Source organism: Salvelinus namaycush, chromosome 6, assembly GCF_016432855.1.
Source record: "Salvelinus namaycush isolate Seneca chromosome 6, SaNama_1.0, whole genome shotgun sequence".
Classification (NCBI taxonomy): domain Eukaryota; kingdom Metazoa; phylum Chordata; class Actinopteri; order Salmoniformes; family Salmonidae; genus Salvelinus; species Salvelinus namaycush.
In genome coordinates, this window is record NC_052312.1 from 18810101 (window position 1) to 18830787 (window position 20687).

The 20687-nt window shown below is 39.9% G+C and overlaps 1 protein-coding gene across 1 annotated transcript; it reads right to left on the minus strand.

Annotated features, from left to right (window-relative positions):
* Window positions 1–4017: 4017 nt before the first annotated feature.
* LOC120049257 (ubiquitin carboxyl-terminal hydrolase 47-like) lies at window positions 4018–8997 on the minus strand. The gene is made up of 11 exons (XM_038995502.1): window positions 8892–8997; window positions 8690–8786; window positions 8450–8565; window positions 6372–6442; window positions 6114–6245; window positions 5931–6017; window positions 5653–5781; window positions 5282–5410; window positions 5138–5175; window positions 4992–5026; window positions 4018–4821 (listed from the first exon to the last, which is right to left on the minus strand). Exons 2-11 carry the CDS (start codon window positions 8719–8721, stop codon window positions 4667–4669), a joined length of 924 nt encoding a protein of 307 aa, XP_038851430.1. The 5' UTR covers window positions 8722–8786; window positions 8892–8997; the 3' UTR covers window positions 4018–4666.
* Between the last annotated feature and the right edge of the window lie 11690 nt (window positions 8998–20687).

Genomic DNA, 20687 nt, shown 5'->3' on the forward strand with positions numbered 1-20687 from the left:
TATAAGGAATAATGAGGGTGAGGGTGAGTTGAGGTGTTCAGAGGCTTGAGTTCAGTGCAGGGCAGGATTTGACTGGGAAGACAAAAAACAATAACACAACACACTACGCAGTTAGACAAAAGAGCTGAGAATGAGTTAGTCCAAGCAAGGAGTAAAATCATTGATGTGTAATAATGTGATTGTGTATGTGATTGACTCTACATACAGGAATGAGAGAAAATTGATAGGGGTACTCACTGTGCTTGTAGGGGAAACATTCAATATGCCAGTGGAAGAGCGGGCACATGAGACATTGTGGCTTCAGTTCATGTCAGGAGAAAGTTGACAATGGTAGTGGAGTGGAGTAGTCATCACCTATTAATCAGGGAACAGGAGGGGACTTAGCTGTAAATACAAACAGCAGATACATTCCATTACAGCTGCGCCGTCATAGGTTTGGACAACGAGTTTCTCTACGAACTTAAATTCAGACATCTCAAAATTCATGAAGTCAAACACAGACTGCGCATCTCGCCCACTTGACACATTAAAGTATCCCAAGAAAGGTTCCTGAATAAAGCCCTGATCATCCACATATCTGACGATAACTGACAACTGCAAGCAGACTGGTGGCACCTTAGGTCCCAGAGCGGGGGGCAATTTCTAACAGTTGATCAGACTGAACAATCGTCTCGTTTTCATCCGATACAGCATGTCAGATTTCTAATGTTTAGGTGTAGCCTGCTGACAACATTTATGTCATGAGTTTTTTGTTGTGTCTGTCCGGAGTGATTATGTGTTATCATCTTTGCTAAATAAATACCGTAGGAAAGCCTACCTGAGCGCACGGAAAAAATGCGCTGCGCCAAGCGCTCTCTTTAATCTAACTTTTAATGGATTATGCGATGGAAGCTATCAAATCTTTCTGAATTGTTTTCGACATCCCAGAAAAAACAGTTGAAAGTTTGATATTGTTAGAATTTATGTTTATGTACTATAGCCCGCTACCATATTGTTTGAAGATGAATATTGTTTTGTTACACACACATAAACAATGCAGATGTGTGTGTGTGTGTATGTGTGTAAAGATTGTGCAACATAGAGTGCCTTGATGCAAAAGCTGTGGTCAATCTGGAGAGGGGAGGGGTGCATATCTCTAGGCCAACCAGGGAGGGTAGGACACTGGACAATACCAAATAAGGAACTGTTTGAGTGTAGAATCTGGGGGGAGACACAAAACGGATCTAATCTACCCAACGACCAGATGCGGACAGACGCGAGCGCCAAGAGACTGGGACAAGTCTGAGTGCCAGCGATAGGCTGAGCAAAGTTTAAACCGCGCTCAGCCTCTACTGTGATAGGCTAACGGACGGGTTGGAACTAAAGCTGTCATAGTATAAAAACTGTTGTTTGAGCACATTCCAGAGTTCCCTGTTCTACCCTGCGCGGTGATACAGTGAACCCGTATATACGAAAATTGCATTTACCATTTATCGCTTGAGTTTAATTAAAATACTTAAAGTATATTCGGTGACTCTGAATCACATTTTGTCCTGATACCAGATTTGAACTGACGCAAATCTCTTTCAATATGTTCAGCAAGTAAAGCATCATAACGGGTAATTACCTCTGCAAGCTCCTTGTAGTTGCCCTTGTTAATGGAACTTTCCCTCTCGTCGTGTCCTCTAAAAGCAAATTATTGCACGCCCTGATTTTGTTTTTTCGTTTAGCTGAACAATTACTGTTCTTCAGGGCACCGTACCCACTTTTCGACCAAGGCTCAGACTTTCCAAAAAGCAGGCAAGGACAGAAATACAGGCGGCCTGATGAAAGGCTCCCTGTTAACCAGCTAACGTTATACTTTTGATACCAGTTGATATTGAAAGCCCTCACCTTTTCATCCTTCTTCATGAAACTCATCTCAGGCAGAGGTCGACCGTCGCTTTTAATTTGCACCTTTTCCTGTACCCCAGAGAATAAAAGGGGTTCTTCAACCAAACGCCCACAACATTTTCGGCAGCGTTGGCCCTTCTACCATTCTGGCGGAGAAAACTGCACACTCGTGCTGGTAACTTAGCTAGCTAGCTACTGAAGTTAGCAAGGCAATTTTAAATAAATTGCACTAATTGCATACAAAAATAAAGTTCTAAAACCAAGAGAACAATTTATAATACACCTCCTCTTGTCTCCTGTAATTTGAAAAAATAATTGGAATTGAATAATATCCCAAAAATGCTCAACTATCACTCTTTACTCATAACCTCTATCCTACAATGTCACCAAGCCTCTCAACACATATAACCCCCATAATGCTCTGTGGCACAATCACAATACAACTCACTAGGTTCGTTCTCTGATCCTAATTCTGTGATTGGATGCGTAACATGTCAGTTCATACTGCAAAAGCTTTGATTGGTTGGAGGACGTCCTCCGGAAGTGGTCATAATTACCAGGTATGTCTATGGAAGGGGGTGAGGCCTACGAGCAAGAATCCCCTGACTGCAGGGTGCAGTTCAGGCGGGCTCAATGTGGGTGGAGTCAAATGCGTTTAACCCGAACCCTTCCAGTCTCCTACAAGGTCACCTAAGTTGCGGTTCACATTGAAAGTATCAACGTCAACGAAAGTGAATCTTAATCGAACCTAACCTACATGGATAAAAATATAAACCATGGAAGTGAGACTGTCATTATGCATAATGTACTTTGTAATATTCATGTTATATCAGTGCCGTGGTATATTTTCATATAACCAAATACCACACCGATGTTAGCATAGTGTTAATTAGCACCCATTTTCACAGGAGCTAGTTAATTAATGTTAGCAATAGCACCCATTTTCACGTGAGCTAGTTAATTAACTTTAGCAATAGCACCCTTTTGCACGTGAGCTAGGCAATTGCTTACAATGAGGGAATCTCATTTGGACAAATTTGCCTACTTGAGCGGTAAGCCTAGGTTTACATGTACAGTTATGTAATCGATTTGATCATTGATTTTCTGTGTTTCTTTAATGTATGCCTTGTTGTGTTTGGCTGGCTCTAAATGTGTATCGTTGATGCCGACGGTCATTCCCTAAGATACACATAGCGAGTCTACACAGCCTACACATAGTATATACAATAATGAAATGCCTATTGCTTATTTTATGCCATTCTATGTCTATGCCTTCATGCCTTTTTATGTCTATGCTTATTTTTCTTTGATGTATAGAGACACGTTAGTGTGTTACTGGAGGTCGAGATTCCTAAAATTAAACAATGCAGCAGCAGTCAACTTCATCACTGCCCCTTCTGCATATATAAGGCTGAACAATATATGGTCAACAACCACACCAAAGGTCAACAACCACATCAAAGGTCATGCTTCAGTGAGGCACAGAGGTACTATTTCTTTCTTTATTGAATATATGTGACATGCACGTTTTTTAATATTTGCCCTATTTTTTCAGTTACATCAGTGTATTTAATTACATTTGATAGCTTGTTACTTTACTGTTATTCCTCTCTTTCAGAGTTCACAATCATAAAGTGTGGCTTCAGTTGTAGAAATGTGACACTTTCGTTGTTGCTATTGCACGGCAACAATAATCAACAGAGCACAGTTTCTGAAGCACCTGACATACCATCAGCATCCTAGGTTTTTTGGGATACCCATCCAATTGTGTGATTTTCTTTTTCAAAGGAAAACATGCAGAAAATTAGGCGATGGTGGTGCCTAGTTCCTCTTGCCGTAAGTCTTGAACATTATAAAAACGTTTCATTTGCATCCTTAAAATCACTTGCTTCACTATAGTCAGACTTACCTGAATATATTTTCATATTGAATGTATGTAATGTATGTCATTCACTCACTAAGGTCTGAAGAAGGGAGGTTGAAACATCGAAAAAGGTGGCAAAAACAAAACACACTACAGGTAGGAGGTGTCATATGATGAGTGGTATAGTCTTAAACCAATGTTTAAAGACTTAAACCCCCCCTCCAATATATTTCAGGATGATGTAGAAGACGCCCCCCCCCCCCCCCCCCCCAAGAAGTCACAGCATGTCACATCAGCATCCAGCTCTGCAGGATCAGGTACTGTATAGGCTATTAGCTAAAGTAAGGTGCATTCTTGTACACACATCCCTAGAGGTTCCCTTACATTACTTAATGACCACAATCTGTTTTCTTTCTAGACGATACTGAAAACAAAATGCACGGCGAACTGGGAGCTGTGAACTGGGTATGTAGTCTACTGTGTGTAATGCTGAAGGCTTGATGCATGGCAAGATATAATAGTTGTGATGACTTGTTGAGTAGTTATAGATATCACTGAAACCCCCTTTAGTAATAGTGTCTTTTGTTTGCATGGTGGTATTGTGAAAGTGGGGTGTAATTTGACTTGATCACCCAATGAGGCACTAGTCTCAATATTTATTCTTCCTTTTTCTTCAAGGAAGCAGATGTTCTTCTAATGGACACCCTAGAGGCAGCACAATGGTGTGAACGCCAACCATTTAAAGGCACCGTGTCCCTCCCTAGTGTAATTGGGGTGGACGGGGAAGACCGCATTACAACTCTTAAAGAACTACGGTTGTATGATGGCCTGGATGAAGAGAAATATTCTCCTCAAGGAACCATTCATGTTCTCGTTCCAGTTAGAGACATTATGAGATGTTCTATGTGGAGGCAGTTGACAACAAGAAAATTACTGTCTTTGCCTCTTTTGAGGAGCAGGAGCTTTTCTCTCTTCTTCTGCTCTTGTTCTGCTGGCTCCTGTCTCTAAGGAACAGGGAGGAGTTGAGTCACCGAGTGAACTTTTGTGGTCGGTTGCATGGTTCATCTGACGATCTGGAGAATCCACTTAGAAACAGAGGGAAGATGTGACAGAGTGTCAGAAGTAAGTAACACAGGTTCACTGTGATTGATCAAATAGAGGAATGTTTGACCTTATGGAGAAGTAGAATCACATGAATGACATGGATAAATAGAACCACATAGATTAAAAAGATAATTCACATTTGTTAACTTACATTTCCTGTACATAAGCAGGTACGCACTCTGGGACCTACAGTAATGGAATAATAATGAGTTGCTTCAAGGCCTTCCTAATTTGACAATTACACTTCATTAAATAGACACAAGTTTGCAAATAAAGCGCACCCACATCTATATTTACCTAAAACTCTCAACTTGTTCAAATGGTTTTGAATTGAGCTGTAAGAGAGGAGCAGCAGTGTTCAACTATAACTAGGGATGGGATGCATGTTGAGGAAATAGCAGGGTGGTTTATACTTGATTTAAAAAGCGAAGTATCCCTTACCTGTGTGACGTAGCTGTCATCGAACACATACCAGTTGTGATCATCATAGGGCTTGATTTTAGCTGTGTAATGTCCACCTCTTAGACTTCCCACATGGTCCACAACTGCATAGAGTTCATAGTCACAGTTCTGTTCAGAGACATGGAGTAAAATCAAAAGGTCTGTCATGAAAAGAAAAATAACGCCACCATTTAAATTTACGAAGCTGTTTTCGGTAGGGACCGGTGAAAGACCAATGAGAATGAGAGAACACGTAACCCTCTGTTTTCCTTTTATTGTGCTACTGCCTGAATACATATACAAATGTGTCGCCTACATGAGAAAAATGTTACAAAAGCACCCGGTCTTATAAAGAAAGTATCTCTAAATACCTTTGTCCGTAACGTGTGAGGAACATCCACACAGCAGTCGTTTTTGACATATGACATCCTGTGGTAGTCAAACTCAAACCTCTTGAGGAGCAGAGTTAGAATCTCTGGGGGATGTTCCATTTTACATGCCTGGAGACACAAAACAAACACACTATCAGTCTATCAGTATAGCCATTACCTTCCATAGTCTAAAGCGTGTTATCTTTTTGAGAAGCTTTTGGTACCATTATGGATTAAGGATTTTGATATGATTGAATATTCTCAACATCACAACTCACAATGGTTGAATCGGTTTTCTCATTGCATTGGTCACAATACATCCCACTGACAGTTGAAGACTTGAAAAACTCCTTAAAACCTTCCCTCTGTAAACACACACACACACCGTTTACAAACAATTCTTCCCTGCATAATCAAAACCTTTGGAAATGACTAAAATACTTGAAGAATATTTTCCCTACCACACTGTAGGTTTTGTTAGAGTCTGATGGATTTTCCATTGAGAGTGGCAGAGTCCAGAATGGACCAGTTTTATCACTGGTCACATGACCTTCTGAACATCTCGTTGTGTGTTTCAAATGTCCTTTAAAGATCTAAATGCAAAAATATGCCATAAAATAATATATAAGTCTTGTCATGGCAAATATTGTATTTATAACATGTTCAGTTGCAGGTTTTTTCTTATAACATGTCAGTATAAATAATAAATAATACTGTACCTTCGACACATAAGGATTGACCATGCTTAAAATACTCTCAAAATATTCAGCAGCATCCCGTTGCTTGTATACTGATTGGTAAAAACAATAAGTCAAAACACTCTTGTGGTAGGTCATAATGCAAAGGATATACTTTTTCATTTATATAAACTAATATCATTTATAAGTGTTTACTAATATATATTTTTTACTAATATTATTTATAATTTCATTCATTCAAATGTATGTATATATTTTAACCTTTTACTGCAGTGGGCTAAATCAGGGTCACACAGAGTGTTTCTTGGTAGTCTTAAACAAATCTACTTTGAAACAAAGGAATTCCCCTCACACACATGGTTATGAGCTTGAAAAAAGAATACACCTGTACCATGCCAGATATAGAATTCAAATGTATAAAATGTTTAGTTTGCATCCTAATATTATACTTTACATACATCACAGAAGACTGAAAAAAATATATACAGTGCATTTGGAAAGTATTTGAGACCCCTTGACTTTTTTCACATTTTGTTAAATTACAGCCTTATTCAAAAAAAATGATGACAAAGCAAAAATAGGTTTTTAGACATTTTTGCAAATGTATTAAAGGTAACAAACTGAAATATCACATTTACATTAGTCTTCAGACTCTTTACTCAGTACTTTGTTGAAGAACATTTGGCAGCTATTACAGCCTTGAGTCTTCTTGGGTATGACGCTACAAGCTTGGCACACCTGTATTTGGGGAGTTTCTCCCATTTTTCTCTGCAGATTCTCTCAAGCTCTGTCAGGTTGGATGGGGAGCGCCGCTTCCCAGCTATTTTCAGATCTCTCCAGAAATGTTTGATCAGGTTCAAGTCCGGGCTCTGTCTGGGCCACTCAAGGACATTCAGACTTGTCCCGAAGCCACTCTTGTGTTGTCTAGGCTGTGTGCTTAGGGTTGTTGTCCTGTTGGAAGGTGAACCTTCGCCCCAGTCTGAGGTCCTGAGCGCTCTGGATCAGGTTTTCATCAAAGATCTCTCTGTACTTTGCTCCGTTCATCTTTCCCTCGATCCTGACTAGTCTCCCAGTCCCTGCCGCTGAAAAACATCCCCACAGCATAATGCTGCCACCAACATGCCTCACAGTAGGGATGGTGCCAGGTTTCCTCAAGACGTGACACTTGGCATTCAGGCCAAAGAGTTTAATCTTGGTTTCATCAGACCAGAGAATCTGGCTCTTATGGTATGAGTCCTTAAGGTCCACAAGGTACCTTGTGGCAAATGTGCCTTTTACTGAGGAGATGGCTTCCGTCTGGCCACTCTACCATAAAGACCTGATTGGTGGAGTGCTGCAGAGATGGTTGTCCTTCTGAAAGGTTCTCCCATCTCCACAAAGGAACTCTGGAGCTTTGTCAGAGTGACCATCAGGTTCTTGTTCACCTTCCTGACCAAGGCCCTTCTCCCCCGATTGCTCAGTTTGGCCGGGTGGCCAGCTCTAGGAAGAGTCTTGGTGGTTCCAAACCTCTTCCATTTAAGAATGATGGAGGCCACTGTGTTCTTGTTGAACTTTAATGCTGCAGAAACACAACGTCGCCAAGCCACACAGCTTCTTGAGTGTCAGAGGAAACACTGTACACCTGGCAACCATGTCAGCTTGCATGTGCCCGGGCCCGCCACAGGAGTGGGACAAGGATATCCCGGGCGGCCAAACCCTCCCCTAACCCGGACGATGCTGGGCCAATTGTTTGTCGCCTCATGGGTCTCCCGGTCGTGGATGGCTGCGACACAGAATGGTATCAAACCAGGAACTGTAGTAACGCGGCTTGCACTGCGATGCAGTGCCTTAGACCACTGCATCACTCGGGAGGTCACTGTATATATATTTGTCATAGAAACACCGGATTTTAGGCATTTTCTTTTTTAAATGTTCGATAATTATGAAATTATTAAAAATATTAATAACATTCCACCCATGAGGCCACTAGGTCATTTGACTGCAGGAAAGGAATGTATTATACTTTTTTGAATTTATAATGCTATTAGAGCACTTGTATATTTATCAAAGTTAGGTAAAATATATACTCATTCTCAGCAGAATATCAAAAGCAAACTCACCATTTTCAATGCCCAGTATCGATAAGATGTCCTTTGTGTGAGTTTCACTTGTCTTTAACGTCTTAAATAGGTTTTTCAGGTGAAAATCAGCAGTCTTCTGATCTTGACCACAGTGACTGTGGATATAGATGTGATATCTATATATTCTCTTACGTCATATTATTCTAGTTTAATGTATTGATTTTAGATTGTAATCATTGTGTTAAGTGGGACTCAATTAGAAAATGTAAATAGCCAAACCTTTCCACAGCCTCTCTGAAGTCCTTAGTCATGAAGAGGACCTGCAGAACACTGTTCAAATAACAGGTTGCTCCTTGATTAACTAAGCCATTGTAGTCTAAAATAAAGAAAGAATAATGAATTATTGTAGTAACATAACTGATCCACTTCAGTGTGTCAGCATGTAGACCTATAATGGTTCGATCTTGAGACAGAAACGTACTTATTGCTTACAAAATATGAGGTCAAGTTTCATTTTAAACTTCTTCACGATGCCTTTGTCACATCCTTTTTTCTTTGGATGATTTTCCTTGGAATTCATTTTTTCATGTCTGAATAATCAAAAAATGTTATGTTAACAGAGAAAACATTAAAGCCATAATCTGTTAGATTGAAATGTATATACCCCTTGATTTGGAAAAATACATTTAGGCCTACCTTATTGCAAACACATAATAGACTAATAATAAGAGTATTATTATAACAACACTATAACAATTATAACATTGTAACAATTCTATAACTACAACAATAACAATAACAACCACATTATGAATATAATTATGAGTATTATCAGGCTAAATAATTTATGAAATAACAATGAGAATGTCGTACCGTATCTGGGCTACTTGGAGTTTTTATTTTATTTACAATAATTGTTCAGGCCTTTTTCGATAACCTAGCCCGTCACCCGTAAAGACTCACCATAGTTTCATTTTAGTACATCCGTTTGCTCGGATTTTCGTTTTGAGGTTACTGCTGCAGCAACACTCATTTGTGGACAGCGATATGGAAAATGTCGTCTGTAATAAAATCTAATCGTAGACCTCGCATATGGATTCAAATTCCAAATATTTGAAGATTCGCCACAACAATATGCACGCATACATGAATAACCTACATGAATAGTAGCTTCAGCAGGGCTGAAATAAATCCTGGAAACAGACAGCAGGCGTCTTACCATACCTACTGTATATACCGGTATGATTTCATGACTTGATTACTCCGTTAGTTTCATGTACATTTTAGCACTGTAATAACACTCAAAAAAAACTGTAGCCTACCAACAACTTACCGATTTTTCAGCTTCGAGAAAGAGAAGTGCGACATATTTGTTTTTCAAAATTTCAGTTTCGATTTAGATTCACCTTACCTCACTTGAAATCTACAGTAATACGCATATGTGGCCAGATGTGGCGTATTGTATACGGGCAACAGAAAAAATTCTAACAAATATTGAGAGTTGTTATTAATAATGTATATCCCCAAACAGATCCTATTAAATTAGTATTCCAATTCCTAATTATATGATCCCCCTCTCTCTCACACACAGACATATATAATTTAATGAAGCACAACGTGTAGGTCAAATAAAATGTCTAATGGAGATTATAGAGCATGTAGCGAATTGTCGATAAAAAAATCATGAAAAATAAAACGATAGAAGAGTAGAGTAGACATTTCCAATCTTCCTTCTGGATCCCATAAAAGGAGAACAGGCATGAGTATTCCAGCTGCTTGTCTTTATGGTGCTCATACTGTTCCCTAAATAAAAACATATCAGCATTATAATCAAGTTCATTTGAATTGATTTCACATTCATTGTGCACGTTTCACTCTTATCAAATTATACTCAATACAAGTTTCTTTGTTCAGTGTGTAACCATTAAATTAGCCAACGGTCAATTCTCAGAGTGTGATGTGTGTGTTTGTTTGTGTGGTAGTTTTAACTGCCTACCTGAGCTCTGGGGTACTTTCTCAGTAGTTTTGAGTTTCAGCTGCAGCACTGTCAATAATGTTAATCTCTTTTTCTGTATTTCATTTTTTATTTATTTCAACTTTATTTAACCAGATAGGCCAGTTGAGAACAAGTTCTCATTTACAACTGCGACCTGGCCAAGATAAAGCAAAGCAGTGCGACAAAAACAACAACACAGAGTTACACATGGGATAAACAAACGTACAGTCAATAACACAATAGAAAAATCTGTATACAGTGTGTGCAAATGTAGTAAGAAGGTAAGGCAATAAATAGGCCAATCGTAGCGAAGTAATTACAATTTAGCAATTTACACTGGAGTGATATATGTGTAGATGAGGATGTGCAAGTAGAAATACTGGTGTGCAAAAGAGCTGAAAAACAAAAACAAATATGGGGATGAGGTTGTTAGTTGGTTGGATGGGCTATTTACAGATGGGCTGTGTACAACTGCAGCGATCGGTAAGCTGAAGCTTAAAGTTAGTGAGGGAGATATAAGTCTCCAACTTCAGGGATTTTTGCAATTCGTTCCAGTCATTGGCAGTAGAGAACTGGAAGGAAAGGCTGCTGGAGCGCGTGCTATGGGTGGGTGTTGCTATGGTGACCAGTGAGCTGAGATAAGGCGGAGCTTTACCTAGCAAAGACTTATAGATGACCTGGAGCCAGTGGGTTTGGCGACGAATACGTAGCGAGGACCAGCCAATGAGGGCATACAGGTTGCAGTGGTGGGTAGTATATAGGGCTTTGGTGACAAAACGGATGGCACTATGATAGACTGCATCCAATTTGCTGAGTAGAGTGTTGAAGGCTATTTTGTAAATGACATTGCCGAAGTCAAGGATCGGTAGGATAGTCAGTTTTACGAGGGTATGTTTGGCAGCATGAGTGAAGGAGGCTTTGTTGCGAAATAGGAAGCCAGTTCTAGATTTAACTTTGGATTGGAGATGCTTAATGTGAGTCTGGAAGGAGAGTTTACAGTCTACCCAGATCAAGGTATTTATATCACAAAACTTTTCATAGAGTTGGTCCATACTGACTGTCTCTGTCATTTTGAGGGCAACCACCACCTGCTCCAGGTCAGTGAAGGAGAGCTCCTTATAGAGGCCGATCGGTTTCAGTTTTACCATTACATTTTCTGGTGAGAAATCAAACCACTTGTCAATATGCAGAGCGTTGTTTCCATCAGCTTTTTTACGAGTTGGTCCAAAACACACCCCACGTTGTGGAAAAAGCACAGATAAATCTCAGCAGCTTCCCTTTTTTCTTCATACTCAAAAATACTCTTCAGTGCACCAGGACAGGTCTCCCCAAGGGACCTGAAGTATGAAGTAAGAGCTGGCCAGCTTCGCAGGAGACGATCGACAGCTGGATGAAGAGCGAGCCATCGTGTGCAAAAGTCACAGAATTTCACGCCACTCAATGTCAACAAAGGCAAAGAATGCACGCAGTTCCTCTCTTCAGCTGATTGCAGGCGTTATGAGCTATGAGCTGGGCGTTTATCTTTCAGAATGCGATTGTTGGCACTGCTCAATAACTGGTAAACGGAGTGGTGTTTTCCAAAGTTGACATTGGCTTTATCTGCTGCATAGGCTGTGATGTGTCTAATATCCAGTTCACGCTTTTCCAGACAGTTCATCAGAGCTTGATGTATGCCATTTGCAGTTTCATCACTGTCTTCATAAAAGTCAAGTAACTTGCACTGCACTCCATCAGACAAATGGAAATATCTCACGCACACTGGAAACATTTTTATTTTCCCCTTGCTTGAGGCATCACTGGCAACTGAGAAATACACGGGCTCACCTTCGATCGGGGACAGATCATCCTAAATATCCCGCCCAGTCTTTGGTCCTAAAACATTAATTGTAATCATCTCAGCTTTCATTCTTCCCAAGTGCATCTTCTTCACAACATTTGAGTCATGAAACAAAGCAGCGTTGAGCTTAACAAGACAGTCGGTGCTGTTGTAGCTGAGTCCGTGTTTAACCGTATGGTACACATGAGAGGCTTCACTTGCCACGATTTTGTCATTTTCCGCAGTAGACGTCACAAAGAATGCACCGATATTGCTAGCACCTATAGCTAGCGTGGCCTTCTTGTGTATTTCTGTGGATGCATGCTGAGTTAGGTCATTCTCCCCTACTTGGCCAATTGAGAACTCCCGACTGCATAAAGTACAGAAAGCTTTTATCGAGTCACCACTGACAGGCTTAACCCACGTCTTTTTTGCTTCCCATTGTTTGTTGTAGCTGCCCAGTCTTTTCTTTTTTGCAGGTTCATCCATATTTCCTTGATATGCCAAACTGACCGAACAACAACAGAAATTACTTTGCAGGAATTGGCGTGTTTACGCTATACTGTGATTGGATGAATATACGGGACAAGGGAGGTCCCGTATGGGACAAACCAATTTAGCCCAATATAAGAGACATCTCGGCTAATACGGGACAGTTGGCAACCCTAGTTAGGGGAAGGATTAGCTAAAAGGATTAAGGTTAGGGTTATGAGAAGGGTTAGCTAACATGCTAAGTAGTTGCAAAGTAGCTAAACATTAGCATGTAGTAGCAAGTTGTCTATGAGGAGAATCAAACTCGCAACATTTGAGTTGCTAGATGTTTGTGTTCATGCCTTAAGTAACCATCTGTCTTATGTAACCATACCAAACATAACATACTGTATCATACTAATTTGAGTGTCCTGGATTTATGTTTACTATGTTACGTCTAGTCTATGAGACCAGGTGTCAAGCTGGTACTTTCGTTTTTGCCTTAAGTAAGCATCTGTCTTATGTAACCATAACAAATGTAACATAACATACTTATTTGAGTGTCCCGGATTTCAATTTACTATGTTACATCAAGTCTATGAGACCAGGTGTCAAGAAGATAGGACTGAAAAATGGACATTCTGACATGTGGAGGGGACAGGTGAAGGGAGGGAATTCCAGAGCCTGGGTGTAGCTTTCGAGAACCCCCTGTCACCAAAGCAGAGGTTGGACTTCTTGTAAATATAAAGGGGACTTATTGTAAATGCTAGGTGGAAAGAGAAACATTTACTGATGTTGAAAAACGAGGCCAAGGAGAATTCCAGGGAGAGCACACCTGCATGCCTGCCTCCCTTAGCCATATCTCACAGTCCACCCTGTGTGTTTGACACAGTAACTGAAAGACAGAGAGCAACAAAATGGAGGACGAGAAGAGCTATGACCCCGGAGACAGGATCCTCAAGTTCGTCAACAGACAGGATGATATTAGTAAGAATGATTTATGTCTCTCTTATGATTTAAAGTAAAACATGTATGAGACAGTGGTTTAAAAAAATGTATTAACTACATAGTCAACTGTTGTGGCCAGACATTAATATTTTTACATGAAGCTCCTGATATTAAACAGTATTGAGAGAATCTCGAAAATACCTCATGTAAAAGCATGAGGAACATATTGACTTGTCATGTTGATCATTTTCAATATGACATTAAAGGAAATTATCCATCTAAAATGGAATCTTTAGAATCATATTCTGTATATGGTTGGTCTCTGTGTTATAAATAATTTGGCTACATTCATTGAATCTGGATGCCATTTATGTAGGGTTATTCTGTTTTGTCCCCATGCCATTTGTACATTGACAATGTACCACTTGTCCCAAGGATACTTATTTATCACTGTTTTCTGGATGATGACCCTGACATCTTGAAGGCTTGCAGTCCCCCAGAGTCACTGACTGGATGGTGTAAAAGCCTACTTGCCCTGGTAATTTTCATATCTTCCATCACTTTTCAGGATACCTATTTGTTGTTGTAGGCAATTTCCCTTAATTGATGAATCAATATAGGCCTACTATAAATGATTCAGTTAATAATTTGGATTACTTTGCATGTCTCACCACTGAAATCTTCACAGGCTTTATTGTGTTTTCCAGGGGTCTTATCAGGAAGTGCGTAGGCTGGCTGCGCTGACTGCCAAGGAAAAACAGTATTTCGAGGAGATCATTGCAACCTTGGCTTCCCCCAAGTACTGTGAAACTAAATCTGTGAGTACTCTTTAATTGGACTGCATGCAGCTGTCACTGACGTGCGTTGACAATATTGCATTATTTTTTAAAGCGCTGCTTACAAGGTTTCAAAAACATGTATTTCCTTTTTTCCCCCACTTGCTCCCCCACTTGCTCCATCTTTTACAAAAAGTGCCCAGGCTGCAAGTCACTGTTACAGAGACAGAACCCATCCAGTTTAAGAGTCCATTGCACAGTATGCTCTGAAGACAAAGGCCAGACCTACCAGTTCTGCTGGCAATGTCAGAGGCAGTGGAAAAGTCCAGGCTGTGCTCTGATCGCTGTGGCAATACTGGCTGCTCCAACCAGGAGCTGCAGCTGCTGCCAAAATGTCCAACCGTCACTGACTGCCCGTCTATAAGTGCCTGTCCCACCTGTGGCATACTATTGGAGCATGACAAGATCGGTTGTAAGAATTTAGTAAAACACTTGGGTGAACTGTTGGAATCATGGAAATATAATGATTATTCAAATTCTATAGTTAGAATATAATAGTGGGCACTTTGAATACAGTGTTTGACATACACAACAAATAAAAATGCCACGGAGGAGTTATTGTGACAGGGTAGGAACCAAAGTGTTGTCAAATGTGCCCTATGGGCGGTGGAAAAGTGCCCAAGATAACTTAATAGAAAATGACTCAAGTAAAAGTGAAAGTCACCCAGTAAAATACAACTTTAGTAAAAGTCTAAAAGTATTTTGTTTTAAATATACTTAAGTATCAAAAGTAAAAGTATAAATCCTTTCAAATTCCTTATATTAAGCAAACCAGACACCACAATTTTCTTGTTTTTTAAAATGTTTAGATAGCCAGGGGCACACTCCAAGACTCAGACATCATTTATAAACAAAGCATTTTTGTTAGTGAGTCCGCCAGATCAGATGCAGTAGGGATGACCAGTGATTTTGTCTTTAAGTGCGTCAATTGGAAAATGTTCATGTCCTGCTAAGCATTAAAAATGTAACTAGTACTTTTGGGTGTCAGGGAAAATGTATGAAGTAGAAAGTACATTATTTTTCTTTGTTTAAAAAACATAAATAGTAAAGTACACCTACTACTTAGTTAAAATACTTTAAAGTTCTACTTAAGTACGTTAAACCACTGCCTAGGGGACCCTACAATCTTTGTCTACATTTAATGTTTCCTCTTAGCTACTTCCTGTCGCTAACATTCTTGCTTTGCGTATTTCTCTTTTATTTAGAATATACTGTTGCAAAAAAAACATGCAGATGTAGGTCTACACCATCGCTGCTATTTAAAAAAAAAAAAAAAATCACTGGTATTATCAGGCTGTGTAGTTAGTTATGTTTGCTCTGACTCGGTACATTTATTAGCTAGCTAGTGATTAGCATTAACGGCTAACAACATTCAGGCCCAACTTACTAAGACAAACTAGCTGTTTGCAGATGTAAGAAACACAAACCAATAGTGTAATTATAAAACGCGAGTGGATTTATATTGAGAAGCAAAGTGAAAACAGCATTGTTGTCATCGACAGTGTTGCATTGGGGTGGCAGGTAGCCTAGTGGTTCGAGCGTTGGGCCAGTAATTGTAAAAGTTGCTAGATCAAATCCCAGAGCTGACAAGGTAAAAATCTGTCGTTCTGCCCCCGAACAAGGCGGTTAACCCACTGTTCCCAGGCCGTCATTGTAAATAAGATTTTTTTCTTAACTGACTTGCCTAGTTAAATGAAGGTAAACATTTTTTTGGGACCATACAGACTGAACGTAAGTATCTCGTGCTCAAGGAACAACAAATGCGCTCCTTGAGTGAAGGGCATGGCTTGGTCTGTGTGGAAAGTGGCATGGAGAGGAAGAGAGCAGAGAGCGATGACTCAAGTAGCAAAGTAAACTATACAAATGTATGTTACACACGGCATATTACATTTTAACAAACCAAACATTCAACTACCATTATAGAAGGTAAAGTAAAAACCTAAACCGGTCCGTGCATCATCACGGCTGCTCTCCTCTTATGGGATCCATAGCCAGTCTGTCATTTAGATTGTGCTGAGGGTGCCTGGGAGATGGAGGGAATGAAGAATGGGCAGAAGAGAGAATCTCCACCATTTTACTGCCTGTATTTATGATGTATTTTTATTTAACAGATGCACTGTATTCACTATTGTACTGTAAACAGATGTACTATAATCTCACTGGCAAAGCACAAACTGGAACAGCTGTTGATAAACATATCTCTCAAAGATAAAGTAAAGTCTACTCCAGTCTCATTTTCAGATCATTTATCACATGATTTACTTAACAAAAGGCACATCTCAATAGGAGATCCAGGTGTCCTCTAACATGGCACAAGTGGAGGGGGGTGGCCTTTCTTTTTTTGTTCTCTATTGCTCCTCTATTGTTCCTCAAGCAAGGGGGAAGGCTGGTGACATCAGAGGACACTGTCAGACCAACTACTTATATGGCCTACTCCATGAAGTTTGCACTTGTGTCTAAAAAACATTGTTTTGCTCAAAACATGCGTTTTTACCTTTAAGTATATGTGCAGTACTATATTTACAAGTAGGATATTGTTTTCAACGGGAAAAGTTCCACATTTTTTGGAGTGCAACTGAAAAACAACAACAACAATGTATATTTAGTTTATTCTCTTCACCTGTCCCAACACAATTAGAGTTTGATTTTATGAACATTTTCCACTCAAACAACTAAATATGAATGTTTTTTTTAAGCTCTGGCTATAAACCTTTGGAGGTATAAGACTCCCAGTTTCCATCAGCAGTCATTCTAATCACATTGGGTCGAATGCAACTGCAGGACACTGGGGGCCTTAGGGGCAGCATGCTTCCTGGAGAAGCAGTACCTCCTGTAGGCAACCGTCAAGGCAACCAGGAGACAGACAGCAGAAGTGACCCCCAGGACTGCAGCCACAGTGGGGTCGGTACTGACCCCTGGTACTGGAGAGGGGTCAGTAAGTTCAGGCTCAGGTCAGGGGTTGAGTTCTGATGTTACTGAGGAATTACTGAGGAAGAGGGATTTAGCAATTCATGCACAATTATTAAATGTTTTTAATTTCACTTTTAAATATCCAGGAAAATTCCCATTAAGGTCAGAATACCTCTTTTACAAGAGAGACCTGGTATGTAGACCTCTTTATCCATCACATTTACCAATTGGGTATTACAGAACTGTGATTGCTCTGTGATGGAGAAAGAGTGTTTACTATTTGACCCAATGGTAGACTAGCCTGGTACCAGATCTGTTTGTGTGTTTAGCCATTTTAGATCAAGGTGCCAAACAAATGGAATGTACTGTATGTATGGAATGTAGTACTAACTAACAGGAAGCTGGCTAAAGTTTGTCTTTCACGCTTATGGTAGACTTCTAAAAGACTTACCCATTAACAATGTGGAAATGAGGTATTGACAGTAATTTAAATTCATATTGTCTGGTTGTCGATGGAGAGACCAATGTCAGGGTAATAACACAACCTCTTGTCAAGACATGCAACTAGACATGCAACTATCCTGTCACCTGGATTAATGAATGAATGAGAAATCATGTGAGATCATGGCAGAATCTAATGGCAAAAATGGCTAAATGTGTATGGTCAAAGTACTGTCTCATCTCCAAACGCATCAAACTTACTTCAATGGTGCCTCCTGCTGGGCAGTCCATCCAGTCTGAGCCAGATACCTTTACTGGCCAAATAAGAACAGGCATTAATAATATCCCTTATTGGGACAATGGTTAGGGTGTTTGTCATCAATGCTGGTGACCTGGGTTTGAGACCCACCAGGGGAGTCACCCCGTTGTCATGTTGTTAGCAATATATATTAATGTCATAACTTGGCAACAGTTACAACACACCTATCTAATTCAATTTAGTTTCTCATTGAAAGATGGGATTCTGTAGGATTTTCCCTTGACCATGAATTATGACCACATTTCCACTACCTGCTACGTTATCAGTATTTATTAATTCCATATAGCTGAGCATCTCAAAGAGAATTCTTATTTTTGAAATCTAGACCACATATACCACAAACGTGTCATTGACAAACTCATTTTAATTAGATCAGATTGGTGTGTTATAACTGTTGCAAAATAAATACATTAGCATATACTGATAAGAACGTTAGAGTAGGGTAACTCCCCTAAATGGGTCGCGAACCCAGGACACTAGCACCAATGATAAACACCCTAACCACTGTCCACCTCCTCCCTAGGCACTTACGTAGATGAAACAACCTGATAGGTCTAAGCAATTGGGTGAATGCACTTGCCTTGATAGACCGTTCCAATGCACTTGATAGACCGTTCCAAATGAACCTTCACCCAGTCTCTTAGACAGTTTTATAGAGTTGCGATCAATCTCCCAGGAGTCAACAAACTGTTGATGGAGGCGCAAGACGGAAATGCAAGATTAAACAGATTATCAGCAGATCAGACCCCAATTTGAGTCACCTAAAATACTACTGTGTTAGCTTCATAGTTTTTGTGGAAATAGGTTTTATTTGTTTGTTTTTAATGTATCCGGCAGTTGACCAAAATATTTTTTCTGAGGAATCTCCAGTAGGAGGCACCATTGTAGTTAATTTGATAAGCTTGGAGATGAGACAATATTTTTAGCATACACATTTTAACTTTGGAACAGTCTATTTAGAAGAAGAGTTCTTCCCTCCATAAAAAATGTCAGGTCTTGTTAAGAGCATGACCAGCACCCCGACCATGAACAACAGGAACGGCAACATCATCCACTCTTGCTATCTCTGCCTGGGGTTACTGGATAAATTCCAATCGTGAATGTTGATGACAAGAAAGCAAAAGCATAAAATGATGTATCAGGCAGCTGCTGTAGCCTAGATAGCCAACCGACTAAAGAGAACACATTTTCATTCTGTATTCATTATTTCTCATTAGAGAAATAATGAATTGTATTTACACAGGCAGGTATATGTGTGGTTAAAGGGGCAATCCATAGTTGAAACAATAACAAAGTGTTGTCCCTGTCACTGTTTCTGCAAAAAGCTGATTAAAGGGGCTGGAGAAATGTAACCACTCTCAATTTCATAGATAGAGCAATGGATGCAAGGTGTGACCATCCATGATATCAAAACGATAGCTTTAACCATGTTTTGAGGCTATGCAGTTTTTGTTTACATTTACACTGTTCACAAACATTGGAGTAAAACAAGCATATATTTTTATGGTTCTGATGGGATACGACAGTTGAACTAAGCTCATGAGACATTTATGAGTTATATTCTTCAAGAATCAATGGGTACATATCATTCATTTATAAGTCCGAAAATGGATGTAGGAACTGCGAACTGCCCCTTTAAGGTGTTACTTTCCATTTATGATACTTAAATACATTTTACGTTTCTCTCTGGGTTTTCCTTTTGAGATTTTACCTTTACAGCCAGACAAAATGACAACTATATTTTTGATTAATTTGTTTGTTTGTATTTCCATTTTGTGATCCATTTCCATAGCGAAACAGTGACTTGCGAAAGTATTCACCCCCTTGGCATCTTTCCTATTTTCTTGCCTTACAACCTGGAATTAAAATGGATTTTTGGGGGGTTTTATCATTTGATTTTCACAACATGCCTACCACTTTGAAGATGCAAAAGATTTTTTATTGTGAAACAAACAAGAAATAAGAACTGTAGGTGGCTCTACAAAAAAACTGAAAACTTGAGCGTGCATAACTATTCACCCCCCCAAAGTCAATACTTTGTAGAGCCACCTACTGCAGCAATTACAGCTACAAGTCTCTTGGGGTATGTCTCTATAAGCTTGGCACATCTAGCCACTGGGATTTTTGCCCATTCTTCAAGGCAAAACTGCTCCAGCTCCTTCAAGTTGGATGGGTTCTGCTGGTGTACAGCAATCTGTAAGTCATACCACAGATTCTCAAATTGATTGAGGTCTGGGCTTTGACTAGGCCATTCCAAGACATTTAAATGTTTCCCCTTAAACCACTCGAGTGTTGCTTTAGCAGTATGCTTAGGGTCATTGTCCTGCTGGAAGATGAACCTTCGTCCCAGTCTCAAATATCTGGAAGACTGAAACAGGTATCCCTCAAGAATTTCCCTGTATTTAGCACCATCCATCATTCCTTCAATTCTGACCAGTTTCCCAGTCCCTGCCGATGAAAAACACCCCACAGCATGATGCTGCCACCACCATGCTTCACTGTGGGGATGGTGTTCTCGGGGTGATGAGAGGTGTTGGGTT